Here is a 19,802-nt window from a genome sequence, read left to right on the forward strand (position 1 = left end):
ACTTTCCCTGGCATGTTTCTTTCCAGTGTATAAAGCCTATTCCATGTCACCACCCAATACTGCATAAGTTCTGCCACCATGGTTCCACACTATCTTTCCCTAGCGCGCACACTATATTGCACAGCGCGCATGTCCCAGCTTCCTGCAAAATTGAAAGACTTTTTGCTGCCCACAGCCTCTTAAAATATGAGTGTTGTGAAAAGAATGAAAGGTATTTTTCTTGGTGCTGAAATGCAGGGAAAAAGTCTGGTGAGTTTACAAGGCGGGGTGAAGGTCAGCTGAAATAAGACTTCGAAAACGCTAGACCTTCCCTGCCATGGGCCAGTGGAATGTCATAACAGAGCCCTGAGCAGCCGGAAGTTAAACATGCCGTTTGTGCGATTCGTGTCGGGAGTGGGGGAGCCTTTAAAGCTGCAAAGATTAATCAGAGGTGCAGCAGCATCCGAGTGCACGTCCAGAAATTTTTGTTTTATGTGGTGATACATCTGCACGATTTGTGTTTGTTTGTCGTTGTTGAACAGAGTCCTGTTTTGGCGTGGCAAACTGTTAATTTCTGCAAATCTGCCCAAGGTTTGCAGCTGTTTAACCCCTTCTGTGCCCATGACGAGCTGGACTCGTCATGGGCCGCGGTTGCGCTGTGCCCATGACGAGTCCAGCTCGTCATGAACCCCGCCCGCTAATGAAACGCCCGGCACAGGGCGTGGAAAAGGCGGGGCACTGAAGGGGTTAATTAAAAGTGCCCAAAAATAAAATGTAGCGTGATACTGACGTAAATACTTTATTTCACAGAGTTTCCTATTTGTTCTTTATCCCATATTAGAGCATTTTAAATGTTTGCATTCATGATGTGAGCTCACTGCTTTTAGTTGTCATTAGTTGTAGCAAATTTGCCGAGCGACATACATTTCATGTGACGATGCTGGAAGCACAGGTGCTCCATAAAAATCAATATGCATTGACAGTGTAGGTGCATATTCCATCGTCTACTGACACGCCCTACTACGTGTCAGTCGCACTGTAAAGCCTGAACTACTGGAGTGCCAGGCTTGACACAGGCACCTCTGCCTGGGCCTGTTGAGTAAGCCGAGGATCGCTTCCCACCTCATCCTGCTGTCACCCGCACCATGACATCCTTCCCAGCCCCTGAGTCCCTTCTAAGTACCACATAACCCCTCTCGGGTGAATGGCGCTCTTTTCCTCATTCGCTGCCACCTCATCCTGCTGTCACCCGCACCATGACATCCTTCCCAGCCCCTCAGTCCCTTCTAAGCACCACATCACCCCTCTCAGGTGAATGGCGCTCTTTTTCTCATTCGTGCAACCGCTTGTCGCGGTGCTGATGGCTGCATGTGTGAGTCACGGAGGAAGAGTTGTTGGTAGTGGTGGGGAGAGGAGGGCGTGAGCGGGGTGGATTCGTGTCTGGTTAGTGGCCCAGGTCTCTGCATTGGGTGCTGATCTGTGCCCTCCCATTGATCATTTCTTTAACATCTTGGAGCCTGGGCTTGCGTGACAGTCCAGCAGTAGCGGACTCTATTGCACCCATATAAAATTAATAGAGTGTACTGAAAGCAGCACTCACGTTTTCAAAACTGCCTGTCAATCTGCCAATCACAAGCCTGTGATTCTAAGTAAAAAACGTTTTTTAGCGAGAACTTGATGCAAAGATACTGGAGCTCTTTCCACGAGCACCACTTAAGTTACAGAAGGACACGTTCATGTTTTTGTTACGCACAGGGGCATTACGTGATTGGCCCAGAACCACAGGATGTTGAGCCAATGCAGAGGCTCCAACCGGGTGTCCCAGCTCCACAGTCAGCAGCTCAGGCCATAATGCCAAAATATCCTTGTGCCTGAAAAAAATGCATGTGTCCTTGTGTAATGTAACTGGTGCTCGTGTAAGCTCGCCAATACTTTCAGATGAAGTCCGCCTATATAAAATCAAATGAGTGGCACGGAAGAGTGTACAGCTTTGCATGTCCACTGGAAGAGGAGTGAGCTGGAGTTAGAAATGAGTACTGAACTTGAACTATGAAATGTCATGTACAGCACTCGCCCCCTTTCTCCCGTTAACGACTCTAGATACCCTTCAAAGATCCAGGCTCTGGAAACGTCTGCTGGCTAGCAACAAACCTGTCAAGTCTAAGACTGACCCTTTCCCATCCTCATTATCTTTCAGACCAATAGGCCTGATGGTCCCTATCATGTGATGCATGTGCAGGCCGGTCCTACCACGAGAGACAAGATAAGACAAGTTAAGATAGGACAAAAGATGAGCACATGAGGTGTGGATGGAAAGAAAGAAAAATAAGGAAGAACAAGAGGGGATAGCAGCTTTGTAGGTATTATAAAGACGGGTAAAGAGAAAAGGAGAAGGAGCAAATTATCGACAAGAAGAAAAGCAAGGGAAACAAGAAGCTAGGGAAAGAGTCTGAGTTGTAACGAAGGGAAACATCCATATTTTGTTTAGCTGTGTATGTATCCGTCAACAAGAACAATGAACCCCTTACAACTACATCCCGCATGATTGGCTATCAGTTGATTGCTTTAATTATTTTACCTAGGGAGAAAGATGACCAGTTTACATCTGACTCATCGGTGATGCATATATTAGAAGGCCGTGCAGCAGTGAGTGCCATCAGAAGTGTAGGAGACACCTCACGTAGGCAGCCACTGTTTGCCTGTTGGCTAGCTGTTCCTTGTGGCACGGTTTCTCATCATCCGCATACTCCTATGCGTGCAGCGATGCTTTTCACTGTATTAGGAGCCATGTGACAGGGAAACCTAATGTGGGTTTCTGTATCTATCCCTACAGCTTATTATGTCCAGTCCTCAGTGTCAGGGTGTTGCTGTCCATTCACTAAGTCTCATGACCACAAACGAAAAACGTGTCAAAAAGACTATTATCATTCTTTATTTATAAAGTCCCAAGGTAAGGGATTAAAACCAGAGTTACTTATGAGCAACAAACATGTTTCATTGCCGAAGAATTTTGTGGTAATTTTGCCAGGGCAACAGGACCACCGTATCACCCATTAGTTCACCACACCTGCACAGGGAGAAATAAAGGGGAAAGGGGTAGAAGAGGATCAGAATAATATATGTAGTGATAAAGGAACAAGGGTTAAGGAAGATGGGGGGGGGGGGTACTAATGGCGATATCCTAAACAGACCAGGAGCTTGGGGTGGGAGGGTTAGGGTGGGGGGTTGTGGTTGGGATTGTTTATTTTAGTTAAATAGGACAGTTATGATTTCTGATATGGATTCTCATATGTCTAAGCTGCATTATTTTCGGAAACTGTTGCCTTCATTTGGCAGTAATTGCAGTTACTTTTCAATTGCATTATATGTATCCCTGTATAATGGACTCATACATTGTATTATTGTGGGCGCCTCAAAGAAAAAGACCATCTGTACTAATTTCTACACTGCTATGATGTCAAGGTCTTCAATAAAGTTTGTTAAAAAAAAAAAAGGAAGATGGGGGTATAGAGACACAGGGAAAAGAAAAGAAACAAAGACAAAGCAACAGAGAAATGAGAAGAAAGGGAAGCAAAGAGTGGAGAGAGGCATGGAGAAAGTGAAAGCAGAAAGTGGCAGGAGAGATGAGTGGAAAAGGAAGGGGTAGAGAAACACATTGGAGAGAAATATTAAAAGGGGTAAAATACTAAAAGGAAAAATGTAAGCCTGGGGGATAAAGGAGTAGTTAAGAGGAGCGGCATAATGAGTGCATGAAAAATGTATCTGATTATAAAATGATTAGAAGAGGAAGACTGAGAAAGAATAGTCATTAAATGATTGTGTCTGCTACGCGCTCTTAGATATGCCCCTGGCTCCACCTCTAGTCTACAGTTCAGTGGGTTGAGTACCTGCACTTATTTTTCCCCATTGTAGATTCAGCCTCAAACACTATGAAGTCTAAATTGAGAAAAAGACAGAAGGAAAATCCCTTGGACATGCTGCTCAGGAGTTGAGCTTGATAAAGGTTATCAACTGTGCAAGAAGGGCCAGAACCGGTGACAGAAGTAGGCATGTCACACATCTCGTGTCAGCACTTGCCTTGTCTGAGCCACCCTTTGCCACAGTCTGTTTGTCCCGGATGTGCACATTTTACGGACTGCCTCTTAGCACGGACACAAATTGTTAGGTGGTACATCAACATGTTAATGTGCTATGTAATTGTCAACTTGCTAAATGTTTATACCCTTGTATAGTCTCCTAACATTCCCCCGCCAAATGAGCAATTCTCCAATTGAGAATATTCAATAAAATCTTATTAAGGTGCTACCTTCGGAGTCCTGTCCTTCTTTAAACTTGGGGTGCAGGCGCCACGAGAGTAAACAAATCGCGTCAGGATGATCTGTATCTGCATTGCAAAACTGTCTCAAGACCATTAAATGGAGCTATATTTGTGATACTCCCGTTTTCGCTCTCATTGTAAACAAAGGTTTTGAGCGGTACGTGCCAGGGATTTATATACCCAAGAGCTGCGCTGGCATGCGTGGTGCACAAAGCCTTGCAGTGCCGCACACAGAGGAAATAAATTGGAGGGAACATTGACTGCCACACTATTCACTTTGTAGCTGCTCCTGGACTGCGCACGCTAGGAATCTCCCCCTGCGTAGCCCGTACATGTGTGCACACGCATGTACACATGTGTCTGCATGTAACCAGCCCGGTGTCCCTTACTCCAGCTGCTGTGCAGTGGCCTGGTCGAGCCAGGGGAACACCAGTAAAATCCCCATGCAGTCTCTTACATCATGAGTTCACTGTGGGTGAGTCCCAACTTATGAGGCTCCCCCACAGTAAAAGCTCAACAATTAGGTGCTCAAAAAGCGAAAAATCCGGGCGGCCCATAGTGTCAGAACCACCTTCTAACACACGCCGCGCCCAGCTGATTCCTACAGGGAAGAAGTAGCCACTCTACATGGGTACACTACCCGTAGTCAGCGATAACTAGTTATAAGGGGTTCTGACCAGACTCCCCTTACTGACCAGTTATCCGCTCAGACCACCTACTCCTCCCATCCATGAAATCTCCACCCCTGACAGGGATCCCAGACTACCCTAAGAACCCTCCGGACTCTAGGTTAGATACCTCTAGGTCACTCATGGTCTACATGGACTCAGCCTAACTAGGCCCTCTTTGCCCTTGGGCATGCAACACTATGCCTACCACTTCTCTGGACAAGGGTACAGTGCCTCAGCACCGATGCGGTCTTCTGGGATAGGTCTACATCCCACCACTTGGGTCACTAGCTGGTCTCCCTTCCAGAGTTTGTTCCAACCAGTACCCTCTCTCCGTTTGCTCCTTGCACCCCAAAGATGCAACCTCTCTGGACCCTCACCCTGCCGCTGAAGTCATTCTGCTGCCAACTCCCTTTCGGGATGACTGTCTTCCCTGAAGAAAGTACAGCCACTCATGCTTTTCCTACACAGAAAAGCAACCTTTGGCCACTGGACTGGCTCCCTGATAGGAGCTCAGACCGGCCTCACCACCACACTGGCAGTGCCAGGGAGGAACACTGAGGGTGCCCCATCAGACCTCCTACAGCTCATTCCCCCCATCAGTAGCTCCACACGGAAACTACCCCGGGAACCTAGACCCCTTCCTTGTTCTCCGCTGCGAGAACAGGGCCTTCCCTCCGAGAGGCGTGTTCTCCTCCCGGAGTACCCTTAGAGAGCCTGTGGGCCCCGAGTTAGCTAGATCCAGGCCCACCTCTCATGACTCTCCCCAGTCTCCCTGCAGCGCCTTGGGAGACCGCCCAGGAACCTACATGGTCCCTGGATGGCCTGCACCACCCCTTCTGAAGAGCAGGGTCCCTTCACTTAAGATAGGCCCCACCTGACTTCAGGGTAGTACTACCACTCTCAGCCCGGGACCATAAAAATCCCGGCTAGGCCTGCACCACCCCTTCACGAAACGCAGGGTCCCTTCAATTAAGATAGGCCCCACCTGTGTTCAGGGTTGTACTACCTGGCAGAAGTCCACCTCCTGCCTCGAGCTAGGTGAACACCCCCATGTTCCTGGTCCTTGGGTCCAAGTCCCACTGGACCTACCGGACTGGTCACCAGCCACTCGACCTTGACACCTCAGGGTCCACCACTAACCCTTCACCTGGAACTAGGGAGCACATCGTCCCCACTCAGATCTCCACTGGGTCAGTTACCTAGCTCACCTAGAGTACCTAGGGGCTACCACTACACACCATCACCCAAGAACTACCCTCTTTGGGGGCCACCCACTACCAGGGGCCACCCTGGGTTGCTCACCTCCCCACCGGCTAACCTGGGGGACCTGCCGAACATTTAACTCTACCACACCCTCCTCCCACCGTGGGAAAAGTTTCTTGGGGTCCCCCACCATGGGAACCCCCGGGGCGCTACTACACGGGGTAAAGAAAAAACCTCCTGCCCCACCCTTCCAGTGGTTTTGGCCTACGCCATTAGCAAGAAACTTCCAGTGGGAGAAGGATATCTGGGGCCCCTCATGTGGAAACCCTCCCTGCCCTTAAAAAGCGCGGGAACCTCCCAGGACCCCTACTTCTCCTGTCCCCCTTGAAGGTCAACCCACCCCTACACCCCCACCTCTGATGTAGGTATCAGTTGCTGTCCCTATCACTTGAGGAGACACCCTCCTCATGCAGGTGTAGTGTATGTAGTGTTAGGGTTCAAAGGTGTACAATATGGCTAAGAACATTTGTATGCAATCATTTCCTGGAAAGCACCATCCCGCTAGCACATTATAATTAACATAGCGCGGTCATATCAATACAGCTTACATTTAAACCATAATAACTTCACATGACACATATGGGCGCGGGGCTTTCCTTTCCCATACCTTTAGTTCACATAACCAAAAGTTTAAACCCTTCTCAGAGCCTTGCGCTCTTCCATTTGCTCATTGCTGCATAGGTAATGTGTGGCAAAACTGGACTTATCAAATGCTGTAAATGCACACCAGAATGGGATACTATGTATCCCACCGCTGCCACCAATGTTGGAAAATGAGGCAGCATCTGTGAGGCCTGCACAAATAACATGGCTACATTTGTGTGGGTCGCCACTGGGATGGTGCCAGTGCGCAGGGCCTTCGCTCCAGGTTATGTTCAACTATCTGCATTGAGGGAAAGTTGATGTGCATACATGGGAGTAGTGGTACTAGACCCCACCCCCCCTGTGGGAGGGGTGGAGATGTTATGCAATGTCACAAAGTAATTCCAACAGCTTATGTATATTTGTAAGTTGGTGCATAGTATTGAGTAGTGTGTGTGTTTAATAAATGTACTCTTACTTTTATAAAGCAAAGTACAGACTGGACAATCAATTATTTGAGTGTTATTTTTGTGCACCTGCAAATGGCGATTACTAGCCCACACCACCTCCCTTGAGTAAGCCTCCGACTGCTCTGCAACGCTACCCTCTGAGAGTCAGGCGCTACAATTGGGTGTTTGGTTCCCAGTGAAGGACAAATGTAGTCATGTTATTTGTGCAGGCCTCACAGATGCTGCCTCGTTTTCCAACAGTCACCCTGGCAGCAAAGTAAATACATCAAAGAATAAACATGTGTCTCAGTGATAGGTAGCATGCCATGTGTCACGTGCAGCCAAACCTAACGGGAGCACTCATGAAGCCATCCTAAAAATGCTACGGCCCTGACTGACAGCCCTCGAAGCAAACCACGAATAACCCATGAAATCCAGTGGCTGATGAGGGCTGGTTCAAAGCCTGCCCTCCCACGGCACTGACGGACAGCCCGCGAAGCGAACCACGAATAACGCATGAAACCCAGTGACTGATGAGGGCTGGTTCAAAGCCCGCCCCCTCTCTGCTATATACACTCTAGTGTCTATACTTCTTTCTGATGTTTAGAGGTGAAGATCTCTTTCTACAGGCAGCTGAGGCTGTCTGTATTGGGACCTAAAATGAGGAAAGATAATACGTTTACAAGAATAAACGGCCCATAATTCAGGTCTGTAAAATGCAGTAACGTACAATAGTTTCATTGTCATAATGTCCTTTTTTGTGAATTATATCTCACTGTGAAGGGGGCTCAACCCTGATTGGATGAAAAGTAATAAATAAAAGATAAGTGTTAGCCTGTTCTTAATGTCGCCTGATCCCTTGATAAGCTGTGGAGGAGGGAATACGTGGACTGGATGATTTATGTGCTGTAACCAATGCATCTTTCAAAAGTGCATCCTGTAATGTGTCACCAAGGCTGCACAGTGACTTTGATAACATCTAAATACTTTTCAGTGTTCTGGGATCTTTGTGATTCTGAGAAATAATCCTTTTTCTATCTCTAAGCTTCTCGGAGGTGCAGGAGAACCAGCTGGAGTGTCGCACGGGTCCCAGTAACGCGTCAGCGGAGCGCCCGGTGACCATCAAATATGGCGACCAGGAACGCAGAGCAGAAGGACTGTCCTTCAGATACACCCCAGACCCCAACATCACATCTGCCGCTCCTGCAAAGAGCTTCCTCAGGTACAAGGGGGGATCTCACTGTGCCCTCAGAGATGCGTAGGCATTCCAGGCAGAGGCACACCACTGGGGGAGTTCATCTCACACAGACAAGTATACATTCACAACATATGCACACTGCCAGGGGGAGGGGTGGGGGTCTCACTGTCCCCTCACACAATAAGTAGACATTCACAACAGATGCTGCCAACGGGGTGGATAGGGGGGTCTCATCCCCTCACACAGAAATGTAGACATTCACAACAACTACACACCACTAGGGGGGTCTCGCTGCCTCCTCACACAGATACATAGACATTCACTACAGATGCACACCACTAGGGGGAGGGGTGGGGGGGTCTCACTGCCTCCTCACACAGATAAGTAGACATTCCCAACAGATGCACACCACCAGGGGGCATGGGGGGGGTCTCATCCCCTCACACAGATAAGTAGACATTCACAACAGATGCGCACCAACAGGGGTTCTCACTGTACCCTCAGAGAGATGCGTAGGCATTACTCACAGAGGCACACCACCAGGGGGAGGCATCGGGGGGTCTCACTGTCCCCTCACACAATAAGTAGACATTCACAACAGGAGCACACCACTAGGGGATCTTACTGCCCCCTCACACAGATATGTACACCTTCACAACAGATGTGCACCACGAGGACTATTCCTCGCCGGCTGCTGCCGCATCGGTCCATGTCGCCGCCATGCGTTGCATACCTCAGCCTATTGCATCCTTTAGACCCCGTTTTCTTCCAAAAAATGACAATCTCCAACATGTGTTGCATGGAATTCTTGAAAGTAAAGCAACCTTTTAGCATGCCAAAGGCCTCATTTAGCTGCGATGGCTGAAAAGTAGAGCAAGGACTAACCAAACCAATAAAAGGTGGGATGGGGGTGGGTCGATTTGCTCCAGTGGGGCCACTTGTTGCTGGAGCAGATCGCTCCATGTTGTGATTGGCTGAAGATTAGCTCAAGTGCTAAAACTCATGGTGACTGGAGACCACCTCATGGAAAGGATGTGTCGAATGAGCAGAATGTAGAACTATCCGGGTGCCAGTGCCACAGTTTGTTTGCCGTCACTGCTTGTTCACTGCTTGTTCACTGCTTGCTCAACCACAGACCTAGCTCCCCACCCAGAGCCTTGAGACCCTCACGGGTGAGTAGTTGTGCTTAATAAGATTTTGATTGATTTATTGACTGCTCAAGATAAAGTAACAACAGTTACCTGCCTCATCGGGATTATGAGATACGCCTCTTTATCGCAGATCTCTTGTGCTTTCTTGGAATTTTGACTGCTACAAGCTGCAGATGTGTCCAGGTTTAACTTGGAAGGGTAACAGGAGAAAGTACCAGTAGAACTGGGTGCAATATCCCCAAATCCCCTGAATTTCTTTGGTCACCTTTGGGGTACACCTTGTAACTACCATGGGCCCTGTGTCCCACAGTCCTGGAGCTCCTGTGCGGACAGGAATACAGGCCCCGCCGTAGAGGGCAGCCTGTGTGAGGACCCTGGTGAAGTTACACCAGCGGCATTGGCTGCTCTGCTAGAGAGGTGCAAAGGTGCAATGAACGTCTCCACGTGGGGCACAAAGGTATTTGCCCTGTTGGTGCAAACCTAGCTCCAAAATCTAGGAGCCTGAAAGTTACCCTAGGAAAGGGGCGGGGTACGCAGGCATTTCTGGGTGCTGGAACCACTGTGGGAAACCTTCTAAAATCCTGAATCTCGTCTGCTGTGGAAAGAGGTGAGGGGGCTGGCATATGATTAATCCGAAGTAGAATATGAACCGGGCCCTTGTTGGGTAGTACAGGAGAAACTACCACCTTTTCAAAATACTGGCCTGTCCACCTTGGAGCTATACCTGTATTAAAACTTTTAGTTTTTTGTGTTTTTTTAGTTCACCTGAGATGGGCTGAAATAGCTTTAAAGGGTACCGCTAATTGAACCAACATAATGCACGTGTCTACACATAAATATACATTATCTGCAAACCAGATGAGATTCTGGTATCTGTGCAGCGTCCTCTTGGCTACCAGTACGCCTCCTACCCTGGATTCAGTGGTGTGAATTCAGACCCTTGAGTTGTAAATGTAAATGTCCAGTATTTGTGAAGCGCACAGCTACCTCCGGAGAGGTGTCCCGGCGCTGGGGGCCATCGGGAAGATTAAGTGAGCTATTGCCCAGAGTCGCATGGTGCTGGGTTGATCTGCTGCCAGCACCGGGGATCGAACCGTGAACCCCAGGATCCGGAGGCAGTCGCCCTGGCCGCTGCGCCACACCTCTTCCATCTCTTTGGCCTCTTGACTGATTCTTGCTCTGAATTATCAAAGTGCCAAATTGGGGATAGTTTCTTGTTCCTCGACAAACACTCATTCGCCAGGATTGTGACTGAGTCACAGACACACTATCACAGTGGGCAGAACAGCGATCAGTGCCGCGTGGCGCTCTTAAGGTACTCTGCAGATGCAGAGAGTAAGCAAACACCTGACGAAGCTCTCACCTGGGCATGTCACGACATCCTGTACCTGTCAGGACCTCCTGTACCTGTGACAAGTAAAGGACTCTGTGTTAGATGTTATGCCTCATTTTATTAGCATTGGTATTTCACGCGTCCGCATTCTGTATGGCCATGTAGTGACCATCGCATGCTTTGCCATTCTTGTGTGCTCTTGACATGAGGGCAGGTGAATGGAGTCTGCGGTAGGGTCAACGCTTGAGGGCACCTAGCAGCGCTCCGTAGGTAAGGCCCACATCCCTGCAGGTGGTCGGTGGTCTGTGATCTCTCGGGCTTGGATATCTGAATCTCCTGTCATACGTGATGGTATATCCTTGAGTTTGTTTGCTGCCGCACCCTGTTTCAGGATTTATAGGTAATGTACCTGAAGAACCGTAACAGCCCATTGGGTCTCTGAAAGTGTCAGTCCGAATTGGGGCCACTTCGCATTACAAGTGAGCCTTGGCCCACAAGGTTCCCAGGAGCTCAGGAGGTGCCTGAGACCTCACAGGTCACAGAATTTGACAAACATCATGTCCTCTGCGGTTCTATCACATCTCCTGTGGGACTCGTGATCTTAGCACAGACTCGCCCGGTCATTCGGGAAGCAGTCGGAGCAAAGGTGACACCAGCGTCTCCTGACACTGCAGTTAGCTCCCAACACACACCACGGCCAACCTACACACAGAGCGTAAACTGGTACACCCCTAGGAGACTGCCCCATCTACAAGGTCATCCCATGTTTTAGCCCGTGAACAATTTCCTTTTAGTATGATTGAAGACTCATCACACTGTTGCAGAAACTCACAGGCTGAAACCAAAACACTAAAAGAGTAACATTGAGTCAGCAGCGGTGAAACCTGTGCACAGAGCAGGAAGTTCATGATTAGAGTGAAAAGTAACACTGAGTCAGCTGGGGTGAAACCTATGCACCGAGCAACAAGTTCATGGGCACAGGAAAGAGTAACAATGAGTCACTAGAGGTGAAACCTGTGCACAGAGCAGGAAGTTCATGGTAATAGGGAAGAGTAACACTGAGTCAGAAGGTGTGAAACCTGTGCACAGAGCAGGAAGTTCATGGGCACGGGGAAGAGAAACAATGAGTCCCTAGAGGTGAAACCTGTGCACTGAGCAGGAAGTTCATGGTAATAGGGAAGAGTAACACTGAGTCAGAAGGTGTGAAACCTGTGCACTGAGCAGGAAGTTCATGGGCACGGGGAAGAGAAGCAATGATTCAGAAGGGGTGAAACCTGTGCACTGAGCAGGAAGTTCATGGGCACGGGGAAGAGAAACAATGAGTCCCTAGAGGTGAAACCCGTGCACTGAGCAGGAAGCTCATGGTAATGGGGAAGAGTAACACTGAGTCAGAAGGTGTGAAACCTGTGCACTGAGCAGGAAGCTCATGGTAATGGGGAAGAGTAACACTGAGTCAGAAGGTGTGAAACCTGTGCACAGAGCAGGAAGTTCATGGTAATAGGGAAGAGTAACACTGAGTCAGAAGGTGTGAAACCTGTGCACTGAGCAGGAAGCTCATGGTAATGGAGAAGAGTAACACTGAGTCAGCAGAGGTGAAACCTGTGCACTGAGCAGGAAGTTCATGGTAATAGGGAAGAGTAACACTGAGTCAGAAGGTGTGAAACCTGTGCACTGAGCAGGAAGTTCATGGTAATAGGGAAGAGTAACACTGAGTCAGCAGAGGTGAAACCTGTGCACTGAGCAAGAAGTTCATGGTAATAGGGAAGAGTATCACTGAGTCAGCAGCAGTGAAACATGTGCACTGAGCAGAAGTCCATTGGTAATAGGGAAGAGTAACACTGAGTCAGAAGGTGTGAAACCTGTGCACTGAGCAGGAAGTTCATGGTAATAGGGAAGAGTAACACTGATCCAGCAGCGGTGAAACCTGTGCACTGAGCAGGAAGCTCATGGTAATGGGGAAGAGTAACACTGATCCAGCAGCGGTGAAACCTGTGCACTGAGCAGGAAGCTCATGGTAATGGGGAAGAGTAACACTGAGTCAGCAGAGGTGAAACCCATGCTCTGAGCAGGAAGTTCATGGGCAAGGGAAAGAGAAGCAATGATTCAGAAGGGGTGAAACTTGTGCACACAGCAGGAAGTTCATGGGCAGAGGGAAGAGTAACGCTGAGTGAGCAGGGGTGAAACCTTTTCACAGCACAGGAAGTTCATTTGCACGGGGAAGAGTAACACTGAGCCAGCAGAGGTGAAACCTGTGCACCGCGCAGGAAGTTCATGGGCACGGGAAAGAGAAACAATGAGTCCCTAGAGGTGAAACCTGTGCAAAGAGCAGGAAGCTCATGGTAATAGGGAAGAGTAACACTGAGCGAGCAGGGGTGAAACCCGTGCTCTGAGCAGGAAGTTCATGGACAGAGTCAATGTTGCATCTCTGCCCAGCCCTGATGATCATCTCTTCGTTTTTATGCGTGTTTACATCCTGTATTAAAAACTGGTGTTGCTGTTTGTTCCTTCCAGTGGTGGGCGAGTGATCCTGGTTTATGGACAGAACCTCGACGTGGTTCAAGCCCCCAAGATCCGTGTTACAGTTTCACCTGCCGAACGTCGGCGGCGAGAGCTGAGGAGGATGCGCCGGATCATTCCAGACACGGAGTGCCCTGAAAATGCCCTGTGCAGTGTGAAGCAGGTATGTCACAAGCATCCCTAGGCAGCCTCCACGGTGTGTATAAATCCTGACTACACGCAACATCTGTGAAACACCACAAGCTCCTCTCCCTCTCCAGTTCACTTGTGGCTGGGGGACTGAGGAGGGACCTTAGGGATATCAGTGGAACAACCTTGTCTTTGGTTTCCTCCTACATTGGAACAGATGTCTCATGTTCCACAGCAGTGGGGGGGTGCATTCCACTGCTTGGAGGCAAGTACCAAGAGTAAATATTGCAACCTTCTCATTCTGCGAAATTAGGAAAGTTGAAATGTAAATGTGTGTAAATGTGTATGTACTTGTATAGCGCACTGCCACCCCCAACGGGGGTATCCTGGCGCTTTTACTCATACCGCTGTGGAACCCTTCCTGGCCTTTCCCTGTGAAATGTCCACTCCTGGGCACCCCCATGGTGAAGCCAGGCATCCCAGCGCTGCTGGGGCCGTTGTGGAGATTAAGCAAGCTATTGCCCAGAGTTGCAGCGTGGGACCCATGATTATAATAGGCACCGAGGTGAGAATTATCAGAATCCAAGACCCGCTGAGGCGGGGGATTGAACTCTGGTCCCGGGCCAGAACTCTGCATCAAGGTCTGCCACTCTAACCATTGAGCCACACTTCTCCACAAATAACACATGGTCGCTTAACGGATAGAGCAGGAAGGATAGTACCATCTACATTTCTCTGCTAACATCCCTGAATCCTGGAAGTGGTCTATTCTTCACCCTATTTACAAGAGCGTTTATAAACCTAATCTGCAAAACTGTGGTTTTGCAGCGTGAATCTTTCTGGATTCACTATGCTGTGCATTATTCCGCGATCTGGTGGTTGGGTCCGGATTCCTAGTCTTTCTTTTGTTTTTTTTGTTTTTTTGTAGCCCAGGTGAGTGTCGACGTCCCACCATTTGGTGTACCTCTCATGACGTCGGCGTGCAATCTGCAAAACTGTAGATTTATAGCTCACCCAGACAAAAAGGTAAAATCCTATGCCTCGCTCTCGTTCGAAGAAGAGCAGGAATCGGCTGAAGGACATAAATTGATTCCTTGGTTCCAGGCAGGCTTCTGTCCTGTAGGTGGAGCAATCGATAACATAATAGCGCTACCCATGCCGATGAATCAACAGACGGCTACATGCGTGCCTCATCCACTCTATAAAGTTTTCGAAAGCACTGACAGGAATCGGCTCATGGACTAGCCGCATGGGCTGGCTCAGTGATTCTACGGTAGACCATGGTGGTCCCATATAAGGGTGCTTGGGGCAGCTCAAAATTGGGGCTACTAATAGCCTGTCACAATAATGTTCAGCAACAGGAGTTTAAACTGTGGTGCCTGTGTGTGCCGCTCCTCTTTAACTCCTGTGTGGCAGGTGTAGGTCTCACCTTAGCATCTCATGGAGTCTGTCTCCCATAGGTAGGGGGATTCCAGTACTCATCATGCAATGTGCTGATGGCTCAGCAGTGCTGTTTGATAACACACTCTTCACATCCAAAGGACAGAGAAGTGTTGAGTAATCATGTAAAATCCAATGCACTGGTCTTAGGCCAGGGAGCAAAGCAGCTGGATTTTCGGATGGTACAATTTTGGTACGATTTTAGTAAATCGAATAAGCTACTTTTTAAAATACTTGAGTACCATGGAGATAAAGACAATCGCTATTGCACTAGGGATTGATAAAAGGGAACTCCCCTAACCTACCCGAAACTCAAATATCGAAAAATCTAACTGGACTATATAAAAACCAGTTTTGCAGCGTGAATCTTTTTGAATTCCCTATGCTGAGCATTATTCCGCCATCTAGTGGTTGGGTCCGGAATCCTAGTCTTTCTTTTCTTTATTTTTTTTTCTTCGTGGCCCAGGTGGGCGTCGACATACCACTATTTGGTGTCCTTTGTGACGTCAACGCGCTTCCTTCCTTTGGTCGCCATCTTCAGATTCTTTCTCCGCCGTTGGGTCTGGATCGTTACCAAAGAGTTCCAGAGTTTTGGAAGAGGAATTAACGCAAAGAGAAGAAAATCAACGAAAATCAAAGTTTTCAGCAACACCAGACTACAGGTCAGGTAACCAGGACAATGAGATAAGGTTTTCAACCGAGAACTCGACGTTGAACGGAGAATGCGCTCGCAAGGGGCTCCCTGAGCGCTGGGATGGACAAAACACCTTTCAAGTTTTGCATCAATTGCCACCACAAATACGCCCAGAAGGACCACCATCCAGTCTGCAACCTCTGCCTACCGCTCGACCACAACAGCGAGGACTGCAACGCGTGCTCGGCGTTCACACCCAAGACCCTCAGAGAAAGAGCGAGGCAGAGAAGGGCAAACCACACCATGCAGGGGCAGGGGCCACCTCCATCGCTCCGAGACTTGGGTCTCTCCAGTGGAGAGGAGGACAACATCGCTGAAGGACCAGAGGACTGCATGGTCGTCGCAGTCCAGAAGAAGACGTCGAAGGAGGTAAGGGAGTCGTTGACTCCCAGTCACTCTAGCGACACTCGAAAGGGTGAAGCCAAAGCCCCGAGCGACGCTCGTAAAAGCAAAGCAAAGTCCTCAAAGGGAGCATTGCCGCCGAAACACTCTGCAAAGGCAACAGCAACCAAGGACAAACAGCCCAGCGGATTCTTCGAAAAGGACTCGCAGATGGGGAGAGCCCACAAAAAATCTAGGTCGAAGGAGGCCCTCGAAAAGGACACCTCAGCACCGAGAAAAGAAGGGCCAACAACTACCTTGACGTCGACGACCTCGAAGCGGAGCACTCCAACCCTCGATGCCAAACAGGCCACCGAGATGGAAAGGAAGAAGAGGAGGCTCAAGGCCGAAATGACAAACATCCTGCAGCGGAAAAGGGACTTCGATGAAAGGATGAGCTAATACACCATCCCGCTGGCGCTCGAAGTCGAAAGTGATGACGAGGACGCAGAACCTCTTAAAATGCCTGAACCGGTCGAGGAACAGGAGGAATAAGGCCTGTTTATTTCGAGGCCGCAGACGAGGGTCAGCAGACCTACTGTGACTCGACGTCCTCGGAGGCTCAAGACTGGGAGTGGCATGACCTCGACGCCGAATAGCCAGAAGAAGGGGTAGACACATACCCTTCGAGGCCTTCACCGCCAGACGTCATAGGGATCTACAATATGGTCATCCAAAAAGCTGCACAGACATATGGGGTGAAATTTGAGGAGGAGAAGCCCAAGGCATGTTTTTTCCTGGAAACTTTACTGCCTCAACAGACTAGGAGCCAGTTCCTGCCCATGCTCCCTAGTGTGCTGGATCAAGGAAGAGAGGCCTTTAAGGAACCAGCATTATGCAACGCTGTGACTCCAAGAATGGAGAAGAAGTATAAACATTCGTCTAAGGACCCTGCATACATCCAGGGGTGAGTGCCAGACGATTCCATAATTACAGCAACGACTAGGAAAAGGGCCAATGTACCCACAAATGCCGGACCACCTCCAGACAAGGAGAGTAGAAGGATGGATCTCACAGGGAGAAAGGTGGAGAGAAATGCGGCAATCCATTGGTGCATCGCAAACTCCAACGCCCTGATCAACAGGCACGCATACCAGCACTGGGAGGAAGTGGGGCAACCCCTAAAGTATCTACCAGACCAGTACCAACAAAGAGCGGCGCACCTGGTAGAGGAGGGCAAAAGCATGGCAAATACATGTTTAAAACCGATCTTAGATGCTGCGGAAACATCCAGCAGACTAATGATGATAGGAGTGACCGAGAGAAGACACGCATGGCTCAGAATTTCAGGATTCAAGCCAGAGGTGCAAAGCAACATCCTGGACACACCCTTTAACGGAGAGCAACTGTTTGGCACACCAGTTGACGACAAATTAATCCAGCTCAAAGAGGACAACGAGACAGCTAGGTCCATGGGAGCGCTACAGTTCAGAGGGATGAGAAGAGGCACACCCGCGAGAAGGCCAGGTGGTAGGGGAGGCAATGTGCCTACCCCATCGCACCAAACGTTCCAGCAAGGTTACCAAGGGAACAACCAAGGCCAGCAGCAGCAGAACTGGCAGTACCAGCCACGGGGCCAGTCCTTTCGAGGGCGCGCAAACGGACGAGGACAGGCACGGAGAGGACGGCAACAACCTTCCTCCAAGTGACTTCACCATGAAGCAAGCACCCACCCTAGCAACACCTCGGGGCGGGCGCAAAGAGAAAAGCCGAAACCGAATGTTCCACAAAAGACAGTCCCTCAAACATACAACACAAGTAGGAGGCAGGATAAAGAACTTCCTCGAGGAGTGGAGGAAGGTCACTACAGACAAATGGATACTAAACATCATACAATACGGATACTGCATAGAGCTAGAAAAATAACCTCCAAACAGAAAACCAAGAAACAAGGCTCACTCAGCAAAGGAACTCTCGCTCTTGCAACTAGAGGCGCAAGAACTGCTCAGCAAGGGGGCGATAGAGGTAGAACCGCACAACCAAAGAAACAAGGGGGTGTACTCAACTGGTTTCCTCGTGCCAAAGGTGGACGAGACACCAAGACCCATCCTAGATCGAAGGTTCTGAAACAAATTCATAAGAACTCAAAGATTCAAGATGACTTCCCTACAGGAGGTAATACCACAAACACAACAAGGAGATTACATGGCCACTATAGATTTAAAGGACGCATACTTGCAAATCCCCATCAAGCACAAACACAAACGTCTGTTACCAGTTCACGGTACTGGCATTCGGACTCAAATCCGCACCAAGGGTGTTTACAAAATGCCTAGCAGCAGTTGCAGTGCACCTACGAAGGCAAGGAATACACGTATATCCCTACCTCGACGACTGGTTCATAAAGACAAGTTCGTACAGCCAATGCAACCAACACATCCAGCAGGTCGCACAAACACTGAGCCAACTGGGTTTCTCAATTCATTGGGAAAAATCGTCAACCGAGCCGGAGCAGATTAAAATATTCTTGGGGGCCGAGATCAACACCGTACAGGCGAAAGTGTTCCCCAGCAGGAAGAGAACATTGGCGATACTGAAGGAAACACGTCTTTACCACAAGGGGCAAGTTCTGACAGTGAGGACGGTGAGCAAGCTGATGGGGATGATGGCGTCATGCATCCACCTAGTCCCAAATATATGGCTCCACATGAGACCCTTCCAGGAATGGATACAGCAGCAATGGTCACAGGCAACTGGGAGTTGGGAAGATCTAGTGGTTGACACTCACGCAGTGCATCAGGAAATGGCGTGGTGGAACAAAGAAAACCTATCACAGGGGAAACCATTCACACATCCAACTCCCAACAGTGATTATCACGACAGACGCCTCACACCTGGGGTGGGGCACACACATGAACAAACTCAAGGTGAGGGGTCTATGGTCGCAGCAAGATGCGGTCAGACACATCAACTACCTGGAACTAAAGACTGTGTTCCTTGCCTTAAAAGTATCTCAGAAGGAGATGTACGGAAACAGGGTGTTAATCCAAACAGACAACACAACTACCATGTTCTACATCAGGGGTCTCCAACCGGTCGATCGCGAGCTACCGGTAGCTCGCCGAGACCCTGTGAGTAGCTCGTGAAGCTTGTGGCTGAATTTAGTAGCCCTTTAGTGTTGTTTGGGCTTTTTAGGCTGTTTGCAGGTCTGTTGCCCGCCCTCACCCAAACCAGCTGCTCAGATTGGTTTGAGCTTAGCTGGGGCGGGGCAGGCCGGGCCGAAGAGGATGACGTGCCTCTCCTTCCATCGCAGATCAGCGTCTTCTTGTACCTCGTGACCAGGTGTCTATGTGCCCCCTGCCTTTTCCTCACGGGCACCGCGCTCATTGTATGAGTCACGAGTGCGGAGCTGCATTAGGTGTGGCAGTGCAGAGCAGCTGTTTGCCAGTCGTGCAAGCTGTACAGAACTGCCGGGTCCCGTGCCATCTGCCCTTTCAGCTGTACAGCCTGCCACCTTTCCTTCACCAGAGCAGCAGGTAAGCTGGGGTGGGAGCACACCCAGAACAATTCTGAAGTCTAGTTTAATTTAATAATTACACTGCACGGCACGCAAAAAGCACAATACGTTCGAATATGCAGCTGCGGCCGTTTTTTCACAAAAAGCCGTTAATGATCTGTGATGGCCCCATTCTCAGCGCTTCGTATTCTGCTACTTCCTCCGGCTTCCCCTCCCCTCTATCTCCCTGGGGACAGCAGT

General features: G+C 49.3%; 1 protein-coding gene across 1 annotated transcript in view; it reads left to right on the top strand.

Moving 5' to 3' along the window:
- The window catches only part of PLXNB1 (plexin B1), a 469,341-nt gene that overhangs the window by 374,277 nt on the left and 75,262 nt on the right, over positions 1-19,802 (top strand). The window contains exons 19-20 of the mRNA XM_085624251.1: positions 8,308-8,484; positions 13,456-13,624. Coding sequence (XP_085480377.1) covers positions 8,308-8,484; positions 13,456-13,624 — 346 coding nt within the window. The remainder of the gene's footprint in view (positions 1-8,307; positions 8,485-13,455; positions 13,625-19,802) is intronic.

The sequence above is a fragment of the Triturus cristatus genome, chromosome 9 (genome assembly GCF_964204655.1).
Source record: "Triturus cristatus chromosome 9, aTriCri1.1, whole genome shotgun sequence".
NCBI lineage: Eukaryota > Metazoa > Chordata > Amphibia > Caudata > Salamandridae > Triturus > Triturus cristatus.